We start from the raw sequence: 14212 nt of genomic DNA on the forward strand, positions 1-14212 counted from the left end.
TAACATTTTGAATGCTTAAAAAGCACTGGAAGTCAGTTGTTTCAATTCCTATACTACAAAGGAACAGGGATGATAATCCCATTTTTACCCAGTAGTTCTTTGGGGTGTTCACCTAGGAGCTTTAAACGGATGCCATCTAACAACCTTAGAGTGCTCTAACTGCCAACCTAAGAGGAAATTCTTGAGTGAGGTCTTGAAAAGCTTTAGCAGAAGAAATCTCTGCTGTATGAAACAGTTAAGCAAAGGGGAGCAAAGAAAGAGGGACTGAGATGTTGAGGGCACTTGCCCTGCTGATAGGCTGGAATCCAGTCTGTCTCAAGAAAATGTGTTTATGCAAAGAGTGTGTCAATAGAAGACTAAGCACCATCCTGGGAAATCTCACAGCCTGGTAGTTAAGTTGTTCTGGGAGATGGCAGAGGGCGGATTCACACGTATTTAGGCAGAGGGAATTGGATTGTGCTCTCCTACTTTCTGGGTGAGTAAACAAACTGTTAAGCTACTGCATAAAAGACATAACGTCACCAGTTTGACTCTAGTTCCCCAGTGCATTTTTCCAGCTGACACTGGCAAATTTGACCCTGATTCAGCATTTCTGGAATGGCTGCAATTTGGTAATTTTGGTAAACTTACTACAAAACCCCCCAAGCTACCTGTTTCTTGCTACAGCCCTTACAGAACAAGAATGATATTTTTGTTTTCTGAAGATTTTCTATAGTCATTTAAACAGGTCCAGCAAAGGAGAGAGAGAAAACTGGTTACCCAGCGTATCTGGGATGGAGACAGGTGATCTTTCCTTTCTTGCAGATGTTTGTAGTTACACACTTAATGCTGAATGTGCTATAACCTGGCATAGGAGAGTCCTTTCTGACCCTGACCAAGTTTGGTTCTCTGCCACAACTTGTTTATCATCTTACTCAAAAGTCTTCTGAAGTCCAGACGCTGTCTTCTTTATTGTGTACACATTGTCATAAAAAAAAAACACCAACCCTACTTACAATCCTATTTTCCTCATTCCTGAAACCTCCTAACCCGGTTGACTTGTTGGAGTGCATTTCATGCATTCTTAGCAGATAGGCTGAAGGAAACGCCTAGTTCACTCGCAGCTAGAGGCTAGAAAGCATGTAGGGAGTTCATGAACGTTGCTTGTCTCCTCCTGCGGTCACTGCAGAGCGCACATAGCCTGCCGGGGGAAGGATCCCAAACTGCTGGACACAGCATGACCGTCCCATGTCTGGAAAATCTTACTGGCGTGACACCGCTCGTGGCAGTGAGTTAAGGTAGGAGAATTCAATTCCATGATAATTTCAACGTATGTTCACTGACTTTCTCAAATGTTCCCTTATTTGAAAGATACTTGATGAAAGAGAATGCCTGCTTGTTAAATTATTGCTTAATACTTGGGAAGTGGAAATGGTTTTTTTATTTATTTTTAAAACTGGTTTGGGCTGCATGAACTAGAGAACAGAGAGTTCCCTGTCTGATGCTACAGTGATGGAAAACTAATAGTACTAGCAAGGGTGGGGAATGTGGAAAATACTGTAAAGCATTGTCACTTGTGGTGAGCAGTCAACAACCATGTCTCTTAAGCCTGTGTGAACCGTGTATCCTTGTCCACCTGAAGGACAAGTAACCTGGACAATTACTTGCACTATTTTGCCATAATTAACCCATTCTGAGAGTGGTGTGAGGCGAGCTGAGGCCGTTTCATCCTGAGCTCCACTTTTTTACTATATTTTGACAGCAGTTTGTGGCAGACACAAGTCGGAAGGATTTCTGCCTTTTTTTGCAGACTTCCTGCTGGAAGACGGAAGAATGGGAAGTTCAGGTAATAAAGAGCACAGTGCACCAAATCTAAGTCCTGGCTCTTGGGACATTAGATTCCTCATGTGCATATGATCACTGAGAGGACTGAGATACAACTTAGGTTATATCCAGCCTTCTTAAGACAACTTGTTGGAAAGCACAAGAGGTTTTTAAGGGAAATGAGAAAAAAACAGATAAATGACCATTCTTTTTTTAAAAAAAAAGTATTGTTTTTCTAGCATTGTAATTACTGTGGTCACAATTCACACGAGCGTAACAGCTGCTACACACCAATCAACGGTGCTAAAAGAGCTTGCAATTAATGTCACGAGCAAGTTAAGCATGTTAATAAAGTGGTACAAAGACGCAATGGCACTGAGCGGGGAACAGGAAAAATAGACCTCTGGGCCAGAGCTAATGCTTTTTAAATTGTATGTTGGTGTGTAGTGGTGGAGCAGTGTAGGAAGAGCTGGTTTGCTGCTTGCTGTCGAGATGGCCTGATGTAGTCCTTTCTCAGGCCCCATGGTTGCTGACGATTTTGCCAAGCTTTTACCGCTTGGGTTGGAATTTTCCATAGCAAGTGTTGGCCTCCAGCTGAGCAGCCAGAAAGTTTCTTAACCTAAACAGTGGGTTGCTTTCTGAAGCAAGACTGGGAAAAAATAATGTCTCTTCCTGTGCTTGAAGTTCTGCCAGTTATTTGTCAGGGTTGTGCTAGTTCCTGCTCCCCTCAGGTGCCTTGGGAAGGTGGTTGTGAATCGGGAGGAAGGCTTTTTCAGTTTAAGTTTCTGCGTTTGGGAAAGTTTGGTCAGTTTTGAAGTTCTGAAAGGCGGTCTTCTGAATCAGATGCCTGTTACAGAGTATCCCCTTGCATTTCCTAACTGGTGACCTACCTGTATGTGTCCCACCCCCACCACTGTGTTCAGGTTTGGAGCTGGGGAAAGGATGCAGGAGAGGGCAAAGCAATAGAAATCTTAAAATGAGGTCTGAGAAACTCTTGAGTTTGAACACAATTTGGTAGTTGATGACAGAGGATTCGGGCTAGCTGAGCAAGGGATCATGAAGGGGGAGAACTGAACAGAGAATATGGGGGGAGGTAGAGGTAACAAGCAAAAGTAGATAGAGAAGCAAATGATAAACATGGACAAGAAGTTTGTAGATGAAGGCTTAAGCATAAAAAGGGGAATGGATTATGGCTGGAGAACCTTAATCCTCATATTTCTTAATGTCTGAATACTTGGTTTTGCAGCCTGAACAGTCTTTTCATGTGTAAGAAACACAGAGACCATTTGGAGGCAGCCTTCGCAGATACTTCAGAATACCCATCGAGACACAGATGAGTGCAATGTTTATTAGGAAGCTTCTGAGGACTGGGGGGGTTATGATTAGAAAAGAAATCAGATAAATGTATCAGAATAGGTTAAGCAACACTGCGTATTGCAGGGTTAGTTGGATGGAAACACAAATCTAATGATTCATTAGGTTTTGCGTGATACAACTGGCTATTGGCTGAAGGTTTCCCTGGTCTCTGAAAAATAACAGCCACCTTTTTGCTTCCAAGGTAAACCAATTATGCTATGCGGTGTGATGAGCTGACAATGAAACTGGAAAATTGAATAGAAAGAGCAGGCACTTCTCACTGTATTCATACCATGAGCATTACTAAATATGATTTTGATTACAGCAGAATGCATGAGCTCTGGTTGTAGAACTAGCTCCCCTGCGGCCAGAAACTGCACAAATGCATAAAAACGATGCTTCTCCAGGGCAAGCAGTGACGTTCATTGTCCTACTCTTACCATATCTGGCAGCAGAGATTCTTAAGGAGAACAAAAAGGAGTCTTACAGTCTTCTGTTGACTTCCTGCAAACTATTTTAGAGTAATTCCTGCCTTAAATCCGTAACTTCTGGTTGAGCTACAGTGTGTGTTTTAGCAGTCTTGCTACCAAAGTTTTAAGCAACTGGCAGACCCACCAAGTCCCTAGGTAAGTTGTTTCAAACAAACAAGGTTTTTTGTTTGCTTTTTTTACTTGAATTTGCCATAATTTGAATTGCTAGTAATTTAATCTGAATGTCTTTTTCTAACAGGTGAAGCAACTAGTTACTCTTGAAAGTCTTTTCCTTGTGCGGGTGTGTGCTGACAGTGATCAAGGTACTTCGAACCTTACCTTATCTAAAGTTATTATTATTTTAAGCTCCAATTAGTATTTTTTCTTTTTTTTTTTTCCATTTTGTCAATATGTTTTTTGAACAATGCAAAAACCAGAATTGGACAAAGCATTTTGGTAAGTTCACCCTGAGCTTCATCCAGGGCTAATGCCACCTCTCTATTGTCTGAATTATTTGTCTAAGTGCCTCAGTTCTTTCAGCACACTTCCATCCTCAGGGTGCGTTTGCACAGTGCTGGGTCCTAAGCCCAGGGTTATAAAGACGGATGAAGGCAGGGGTGAGAAATGACAGCTGGTGGATAGATATGCCCATTTCATTCTTCAATAGAGCCGATGCTATGGCATTGACAGGTAACTCATACAAGGTTGGTATCTGTCAGGCCTTCTGCATCTCTGAGCCATTCACTGCTTTCAAGATGCAGTATCCCTTACTAAGGTTGCATATTATACAGTTATATCAAACTTAGAGCTCACCAGCAAAAGATACTGCATTGAACGAGTTAAAGACTAATTGGATTCAATTTGGCTGATTGGGAAAAATGCACTCCCATCACAATTCTGAAAAATGTAGTACATATTTATTGAAAGGTTCCTCCTTTTGTTTTATACAAAGTATTTCGTATTAGAAGTATATAATAAGGAAATCGGTAAAGAAAAGGTGTGTGGAAGAAGTAGAAACCCAGATAAAGAATCTAATCTTACTAGTAACAGTTCTTCTGGCCCTACCATTTTCAGGAAGAAGGTGGGCTCGCCACTGACTGTGCACTTTAGGTTGAATAGTATTTCTTCGACTGGTCTGTGTGTTTTGGTTTTTTTTTTTCTTTTTTTTTTGTCAGGGGCTGTTGGTTATTGAAAATGGAAGAAACAAGGAAGCTCTCTCCAAAGCCATGTAAAAGCAAAGAACCTGTGAAAACAGAATGGGGGTCTCAGAGTGTTGTATTTACGTATTTCCAAGGGGATATTAACAGCGTGGTAGATGAGCATTTTTCTAGAGCTCTAAGCAATGCCAAGAACCCACAAGACCTGAGCACAAAGCACAAGGGCGAGACTGTTGTCCTGAAGAACGGTGAGCCGCTTTCCATGCGTGAGCATGGTATTAGGTGGGGGTGACTAGCTTTCACTAAGGAATTTAAGATGCAGCGTGCTTAAATTTGGAACTGCGCACAAACATAAAGTGAGAAAATCATGCTTGCAAAAGCCCTGGATTATGTAGCTCGGACTTCCTGGGTAAATCCCTATGCTTGCTGGGGTGCTTCCCAAGCTCTCCGTGGGCCTGTTGGCAGGACTGGGTTCTTGTTCTCCAGCCAAGAGTCTCCATCACTGTCAGATGCATTTAGTGCATTATGACTTAATTTGTTGTCTGCAGAAATATATTAGTCTAAGCTTGCAATTGTTAAAAACCTGCCTATGCTAGTGGCCTGAAGAAAACACATGTAATATTTATTTGAAAGTATTGGTGGTGGTGGCGGCTTAGTCTGCTTTTAGTATGAATATGTGGTTGATTTTGAAGATAAGCAGCACTAAATTGAATATATATTTCTGTAAAAATGAATATGCAATCTGGTAGTGTTCCCTTAGTCCATTGGAATTTGCCTTGGAAAAAAGTAAGAATTGATGAGACTTCAGATGCTTTCTTTCTCTTTTTAAGTAGATAGCATGTCTCCCCATCAGTGGAATTTCTCTTCACATTGCTCCAAACCATATCCATCATCTTCTGCAACAAGCATGTCAAATACGGGTCTGAATTTTTCTGCTGCTGGTAAGGCAGGCCAATACCAGCCCTCAGCTCTGCGGAGTCATCCAACTCAACCTGCAGATTTATGGCCCTTCCCTTCGATTGGGACTCCCAGTCTTACCAGTTCGGTCTATCATCATGCCTTGCCTGACCTGCACGTGGTAGATGAACCGATCTCTGACAGGAAATACGGTTCTCTTCTTGGTCTTCTGCAACAGGAAAGGTGCCTAACATCCATGCAAGAATGTACCATGAAGCAACACTCAAGTTCTGCTTGTATGACTGGACCTGCTGGGTTACAAAATATAAGTCAAAGTTCAGCTCCTGGGGGAGGTAAGGAAATACTATCACTTTATTCTTTGATGGCATCTTATGTAAAGAGACAAAATAATACAGTCTGTTCCTAAGGTTCTCAAATTGGACCCATCTTCAGCCCAGCTCATAGAAATTTTTTTCAATAGATAACCCATGATGTGTACTGTTGTACTTGGGATTGATTAGCTATGTAGTATGGCTTAATCAAAAAAAATATGCATTGCCCACTTGCACAATATATTACCTTCTGGCTTACATTAGGGAGATATTTTAAGTGAATATAAACATTATTCACAGTGCTATCAGGATCTCTACCTTATAGGTAGCAGGTACGGTGTGTACCAGATGCTCCTGTATTATGACCAGAAAGGGGTGGCCAGGTAAGAGCCCTGAGCAGCCTACCTTACTGCGTAGGGCGTTGATGATATTCTGAATACAGGATGTGAAACTGCAGCCCTTACCGGCCAGGCTGGGGATTTCTCTCCCTCCCCAGTCTCTCTCTGTAGCTGGAAGGACTAGGGTAAAGGGGCTGGCGGGCTGACCTTGCCTTGTCTCCTGGCTAATTGCTGCCTGCCACGAAGCACTGCTGCCCTGCGTGTCAAAGGCTGCCATTGCTCTCTGCAGTAGATTTCCCAGAGCTAATGCAATTCGTGCAGGAGCGATGATTGTTGCTTATTTATTATTAACAGTTAGTAGGAATCCCGATCCTATGTACTGCCAGCACACGGAATAAAGATGGCTGGTGACTGAAGTCTATTTCCCGGGAGCTTATGTCCCCACAGCATCTAGGACTGCTGGGTAAAATTGCTCCCTTGTGAGTAATTTCAGCCTTTGAGAAGCTCCCTGGGATCAGAGAGCCCTGGTGCCCTGTTAGGGTACGCCTGCATTGCTGCTCCTGGGCGTTACCCGGATAGTCAGCTTGGCACTGGTCTCCAAGAAAAAGGGTTGTGAAATTGTTTAGGGAGTCTGCTGGAACTAACGCCAGTGCCTCCTACCTGGTGCTTCTAGATAAAAAGGACCAGGCATGTGAAGAAGCGATCCCGAGTCTTAGGTTTTGAAAAATACAGCTGTGAAATACCTAATGGTTACCCAGTTCCTAATCTGCATCAGCAGGAATTTGGCAGAACATGGGCTAAAACTACTGTTTATATCTGCAGGCAGTCTTATCCACAGTTCCTCTTTTGAGGCTACACTGAAGCTATGTTGTTATGAGGACCCCAACTGTAGGTGTTTTGCTAATGTATTCCTGCTAGAGTGTCTAATGCCTGTCTGTGTCTGTGCATGGAAAAGGGAGAGTGTATATGTCTTCAGCTGGAGTACAAACTTTCTGCTCGTGGTACACAGATAGATTTAGCTGAGACTATGTATGTGTTGCACAGGCACGCACCCTAGACTTTTTGCAGCTAGTAAATGACAGTCTAATTACTTTAAAGACACCGGTCTGGACTTCTAGGATTTAATTTAAGAACAAGGTTAGGTGCCCTCTTCCCCCAAGGGGGCAATGTAAGCCTATCGAGGCTTGGGAGCCCAAGGAACTGACTCCTCCAAAAAAGGAGATGTTTCATGAAATTAGTCTTGGGATCAAAAAAGGGAAGCAGTGCTAGCAACACTGGACTTTCTTTTTTTCAAAATTTCAGGAAGAAAATGAGTGGGGAAAAATTGAAAAGGAAATTAAACATCTTGGTGTTCCCCAACTATCGCCAGTTAAAGCCTTTTCTTTCAGGATGTTTACAGGGCCTTTCTGAATATTCGGGGAGCCTCAAAACGCCACATGTATAATGCCATACGTGTGCTTATCAAGCAACCCAAAAAACAGATAAGAAATGGCTGGCCCATGTGCATAAGGAGTCTTTGGCAAGTCCCTAGGATGTGTGCATCTAGTCTGGCTGTGGGAGTCCCTGTTTCTTGGCTCTATCTGTTAAATATACTTCTCGTTGCGCTGTGTCATGTTTAAGAACAGCTGATATTTATATTTATGGAAGTGTATGTTGCTGTGCCAGACAGCACAGAGCTCCCCAGCACCTGTGCTATAGGCTGGGCTGCAAAAGCACAAGGTTTCTTTGGGAACTACTGTCTACTTTTAGCTCTATGTTGAATCTCTGCTCATCTCCAGGATTTTATTTTTTTTAAGAGAGGAAAGCAAGCTCTTACCAAGGCTCAGAAAACCCCGGTGTAAGCCATGCCGCTGCAGGTGAGTAATGAAACCAGCAGGTTTGGAACAAATCAGTGCTCACCTATGAAGGATAGCTGCCTTGCATATGCATGCAGAATTAAAGATGCTTCCTTGCTTGCTTCCGGACTGTATTTTAAAATCTTGTTTTCCCCTAGATAAACACATCACCTCCCGTAACTACGTTAACAGAGAATCTTGTTTTTCCCCTAGATAAACACATCACCTCCCGTAACTACGTTAACAGAGAAGAGGGAAAACATTCTATTAAAATGAGATATGTGATTTTCTAACTCCATCTACCTTAGTTTTTGTGGTTTATACCATCAGCCTGCCACTGCACAACGCCTACTGTGCACTGGCTGTCCAAATTCCAGATCCCAGAAAGATAGGACACCCCTTGCTTTGTATCTCAAGCACCTGGCTTCAGGCTGAGGTCCCTGTTGGACCTGTGTGCTAGCATTACTTCTGTTTTCACCAACAAACCCACCATGCTGCTAGGAAGGTTGTTCTGAGAAATTTTTCCCAAAGCATGCAGGCTTCCATACTTCTATTAGTCTCTTGAGACTCTGTCATACCCCGATGTTGGTTCTTCGATGTGCAATATTTTGGGGATACTTTGGATGGGTCATTCTGGTTATTCTAGTAAAGGCCCTCTTGCATCAGAGAAGACCCAAAGGTGCAATTTTGTTTGCACAGCATCCTAAGAGATTGCATGGACTATGCTGTTTGACTGTCCTGATACTGCTGTGTCTTTCAGGTATTCAGATTCAGGACAGAAGACAAGATTTGTACTTTTAGCAACTGGTTGTTTCTACTTTATTCTGAAAGAGGAAGTTCTTGCTGTGAACTTTTATTATTTGCAACTGTGAATCAAGAAGAAACGAACTGCAGCTATTCTGTGCTTTTTCTCTCAGTTGGAAGAATACATGTGCTATTTACTATGTGGGGAATGAAAAATCATCTTTTTCTATTCAGTAAATAACTTCTAATAGTGGTAGTATTAAACCTGACAGTATGTTTGTTGTGAAGAAATATTGTCTACTTAAGGCTTTTCATGTAGCCCTCTCCGAAAGGACTCTTAGCACTTTTTAATCTTTCTGTGCTTTTTCATTTACCATCTCTTAATAAGAAGCACAATTCTTACCAATGCAGTTGATAACTGATAACTGCAGTGCTGCACCTTCGTGTCTTGATTTGATATCTCCATATTGTTTAAAACAGTCCTAGACCATGGGCAAGAGACTTCAAGGCAACCACAGGTCAGCAAAGCACGTTATCGTATTAATGTTTTGGAAGTACAGTAATTTGTGACCATACTTGCAATTCACAGGGGCATTCTTCAGAAACTATATAATATGCATATGCCCGAAGGCTCTGTTTTGCCCTCTCATAATGTATGATCATTCTCTAGAAAACAGTTAATTAACATTAGCTCTGGGAGGAAATCTGGGTCCTCACTGGGTGCAATTAAAATACCGCTGAGCAAAAAGCTGGAGGTGGGAATGGTCTATTTTCCCCAGGCTCTCTGCAGGTGTAAAAGGTTCTTTTTCTAAATAAACCCTGTGTGGTTGAATTTTAAATTATTGAGCTTCAAGGGCTCTATCACCAGAACAAGCAAAAACCCCTCCATTTGCGGTAACTGCATTCCACTGACCTCAGAACGGCTGAACGGGGGGTAGTCTCGATGCTCCTCCGTGCAGCAGAAGTGGCAGCCATGAACTGTGCATTTATCCTGCACGTTCAGTTCCCCACCTTGCTTTACCACTCGCCCTTGGCAAACACGTTTGCTGAAGCTACTGTGAGTAAAACCTCATGTGACTGATGTTTAGGTTTGTGTATGTAATCCCTGCAGTAAGAGAGACTGCTTAGCCTTTATTGTAAATCCTAGGGATAAAAAAGATTTGGGTTTATTTTTTCCTTCTTCATTAGCTATACATTAATTTAATATAAAGGAGGATGAATTAACTTTATGTGACAGCTCTATGCAGTTGCTTAAGGAAAGTTGACGTTTGAGATCCTAGAGCTTGTGGTTTATAGGACAAATCCTTAGCTGGTGTGTTTGTGGCTCTGTTTACACCAGGTATCTGCACTGCCACTGGTCTACTTCAGTTATAACACCTTGTGTAATTTTTTAAAATAATTTGAGTTCATCAACTTCAGATGTTTATGATACTGATTTAAAAAGAAAAATTTTAAAAATCCCAGTTTGTATCATCCAAACTTGCTTTAGCATATACATGAGCTAGACCAACCTGAGATCACATACAAGAGGAACCATTTTAACTAAATTAATAAAAGGTACACCAACATGCTGTCTTCCTATAGATAAGCACTGAAAAATCACTTGGTTTTAATATTTCTACAAAATTGCCTTTCTTCTCTTAAGTTTAGGGATACCTCTCCAATTAGTTGTCATGGTTTAACCTCAGTTGGCAACTGAGCGCCACACAGCTGCTCACTCAGTCGCGCCCCCCCCCCCCCCCCCGTGCCCCGGTGGGATGGGGGAGAGAATTGGAAGAGTAGAAGTGAGAAAACTCACGGCTTGAGATAAAAACAGTTTAATAATTGAAATAAAATAATAATAACAATAATAATAATATACAAAGCAAGTGATGCACAATGCGATTGCTCACCACCCGCCAACTGATGCCCAGCCAGTCCCCCAGCAGCGGCCCCCCCCGGCCAGCTTTCCCCCAGTTTCTGTACTGAGCATGACGGCACATGGTGTGGAATGTCCCTTTGGCCAGTTTGGGGCAGCTGTCCTGGCTGTGCCCCCTCCCGGCTTCTTGTGCCCCTCCAGCCTGCTCAGCTGGTAGAGCATGGGGAGCTGAAAAGTCCTTGACTAGTGTAAGCACTACTGAGCAACAACTAAAACATCGGTGTGTTATCAACATTGTTCTCCTCCTAAATCCAAAACACAGCACTGTACCAGCTACTGGGAAGGAAATTAACTCTATCCCAGCCGAAACCAGGACATTAGTTTTCTTTTGTCATCCACAAACCACTTAATTCTCTGATTTTTAAGGCTACATGGTAATATAATCTGACTTCCTCTATGGGCCGAAGCAAAGATTTCCAAGCTGTACTCCGTACATCTGTCTTGCTAGTGCATGTTGTAATTCCAGTGAAGTTACTGCTTCAAAATACTGAAAAATTATTTTTGTCTCCCTCTGCCATACCCCCTAAAAGAAAATGCTTAAATAATTTAGCTCTAAGGTCTGAAAAGACATATAACAGTATATCTAAATGCTCTTAAAATGTAGTGCTTCTTGGAACAGTTTGGTCCTGTGCATGTCACAGCTGGGTATATTCAAGGTGATTTATAAAGCCCGTGTTTCTGCTGAATCAACCAAGTGGGGTTGGACAGTATGGGGGGGAAAAAAACCCTTGTTTTTAAATGCATGTCACTTATTGCAAGGACACAAGGCATCACTGATTCTGCCTTGGCATGGGAACACTTTGAGCCATTGCTGGAAGGTTTGGCAATGCCGCGTCCTCGCCATCTGGCTGTGCGGCAGACCTGGGGAAGGGGAGCAAGTGCCCGGGCAGCCCCAGGGCCGGTGTCTTATCCCGGATCCCCCTCGTCAGCGCTATGAGCCGTGGTGCCGGGCTCTGCACCGGGCACGCGGGTGCTTGCTCTCCTCCCCGGCTGTTAGAAGAATGATGACCTTGGGGTAGAGGGCTGGGGGACAGAGGCTCTGCTGCTCTGGTGTTTTGTCTTACATCACCACAGCAACATGCACCAGAGCGTGCCTGGGTTTGTAGGCATCTTACTTTTCTTCTGCAATAAACGTAGTTAACCCATCAGTGCAATTTGCCTTTAATGATTTAGTATGAACAGGGGTTTGAACATTTCACAGCAGTTCCCTACATTAGGTAGGCTTTTATATATACATGTATATTTCATATATATATATAAAAAATATATATAGACACATATATATTCCTCTACAATATTGTTTGTCCGGAGTGGAGTGTTTCTTGCTTTTCCGCTCAGGCTTGTGCTGCGTTCCCGATGCTGCCACGCTGCCGTCATGCTCCGATGATGGCGTCTTCATTCCCATTCAGTACGTGTGCTCTTTTGCTCGGAAGGACTTGGCAGACGGCACGCTGCATTCAGCAGCTGCCATCTGGTGCTTCCCACGGTTATTTTCGGTTCCTCCTCTGAATGCAGCAGTCACGGTGGTGACAGGAGGAGAAGGGATGCGGGATGTACCCATTTCAACAGCTTCTGACTCCCCGAACGCTAGCGCACCTCTGCAGAGACCGCTCCAAAGGACAGAAGGACAAATGTGGGCAGGGTGTTACATTTTCTGGTAATTTACTGACCCTGTGGGAAATATATTTGCTTTCATTTGGGTACCATTTCTAAAGCTCTAATCGAGGAATAACTTCTTTGCGCAGATGGTTTTTCTCCTATCTTTTTCTGATGAGCAGATGAGATGCAAACTATGTGCTCTGTGAGCCCTGTTCAGAGATAAATGCAGAGAAAAATACTCAAGTGTTTGACGTGCCTACCCTGTGAGGAGTCTGGGGCCTTTTTTAATAAGCTGCAGGAACTGTTGTACATTTTTTTTTCACTGTGCATGTCCCAGGACACAGACATTTTCTTCCGTGTGTCTCGTGTTTGCAGGTGCCTTGCTCTGCCTTCTTGTGCGGGATGGCCCTGGTCCAGCTCCTCCTCTGATGGTCAGATAAACCTTGTGGGTGGCTGGGAGCAGCGTAGCTGGCTTAGCTGCTCCACCCCATTTTTAGTCACTCATTAGCAGTGTTAAAAATAGTTCTGGACTGCAATGACAAACAAGAAAGACTCTTTTGCTATTAAAGAAAAACCTAAAGGTTAAAAAAAAAAGGGCAGGAATGCTACTGGGTAACTTGGCCACAGTTTATATGGCCTCTTCTGGGCATTCATTGCCTCTCTTCCCCATCAGCCTAGCTTTTTACTTGAAGTCAGCCTAGTTCCAAAATGTCCCAGAAATGTGACAGAGATGTGGCAGCACGTTTGCATTTGTTATTCCTAATTTTGGATGAGCAGCTGAAAGAAACACAAATTCTCCTGTGTGCACTTGGGCTGGAGGTGGCAGCGCTTTGCTGAGGAGCTGGGCTGTCTCCGGGGTCACCACGAGAGGGCTGGCAGTCCCAGCCCAGGGGACCACCATCTCGCGGTGATGCTAACAGCGACGTCACCCGGGAAAATGGTCATAGCTGGTGGCCCTCACCCTGGAGCTGATATCCCTCATCCCTTTCAGAGAAGGAAACCCAAGCTGCTGTTGCTTTCATTTTTGTTCAGGCATCAATTAATTTGCCCCATCACAGGTGAGAAAGGGACACCTCATGTACCCACATGGCACGTAGCCTTTGGTAAACACTTGCTCATCACTGGAATTTTTGACCATCTTGTGGTTTTTAAGCCTCTTTTCTGGCAGGCTCTGCCAAGCAGGAAAGTCCTGCTCCTAGTGAGGGGCTCAGAGTCATACGGCAGGGCTGAGATCTGGCCAGAGCATGTCAGCACTGGTGAATTTGTAGTTGTCTGAACTAAAGGTGTGATCTGTGCCCTGCGCAATGCTGCGAAGGTCAGGAAATAGGAGTGATGTTTGCAAGTGTCCAAAATCCTTTTTCTTTTTTTCTTTTTCCTTTTTTTTTTTTTTTTAAAGAAGAATAGTCTCAAAAGTGGTTCATGGGGGAAAGTTCTCAAAGCATTGAAGAAAGCAAGCAGTGTGGGGGAAGAGAACAGTGAATTCATGGCATCCTTCCCCCCAGCATGGAGAGCAGAAGCACAGGTAGGAAAGAGCTTGCAGTCTGACCAGAGAGGCTTTCACCTTCACTCGTGAATGTGACAGCTCCTCGTTCCTCGGTGGGTGAGCTCCCAAATCCCCCCAGGAAAACGGCAGCCAAACTGAGCCAAGACCTTTCTATCCCTTTCTGAAGGACTGGCTCTGCTTGCTTCATTTCCAGGCAGCCCGGAGAGCCTCACAGGCTGCCAGCCCTGCGTGAGGAGCCTGGCAGGCTGGTGCTGCCGCC

At 43.6% G+C, this 14212-nt stretch overlaps 1 protein-coding gene across 6 annotated transcripts; it reads left to right on the forward strand.

Annotated features, from left to right (window-relative positions):
- The first annotated feature begins 1108 nt into the window (after positions 1 to 1108).
- On the forward strand, positions 1109 to 9771 carry VGLL1 (vestigial like family member 1). 6 transcript variants are annotated; one of them, XM_076346949.1, is made up of 6 exons: positions 1109 to 1277; positions 3889 to 3952; positions 4805 to 5034; positions 5617 to 6036; positions 8150 to 8209; positions 8949 to 9060. In XM_076346949.1, exons 3-6 carry the CDS (start codon positions 4824 to 4826, stop codon positions 8987 to 8989), a joined length of 732 nt encoding a protein of 243 aa, XP_076203064.1. In that variant the 5' UTR covers positions 1109 to 1277; positions 3889 to 3952; positions 4805 to 4823; the 3' UTR covers positions 8990 to 9060. The 6 variants fall into 6 exon arrangements, with proteins under 6 accessions (XP_076203064.1, XP_076203065.1, XP_076203066.1 ...); XM_076346950.1 differs by lacking the exon at positions 1109 to 1277 and adding an exon at positions 3744 to 3785; XM_076346951.1 differs by lacking the exons at positions 1109 to 1277; positions 3889 to 3952 and adding an exon at positions 3999 to 4085 and having other exon boundaries at positions 5922 to 6036; positions 8132 to 8209; positions 8949 to 9771.
- Positions 9772 to 14212: the final 4441 nt, after the last annotated feature.

Source organism: Aptenodytes patagonicus, chromosome 9 (genome assembly GCF_965638725.1).
Source record: "Aptenodytes patagonicus chromosome 9, bAptPat1.pri.cur, whole genome shotgun sequence".
Lineage (NCBI taxonomy): Eukaryota > Metazoa > Chordata > Aves > Sphenisciformes > Spheniscidae > Aptenodytes > Aptenodytes patagonicus.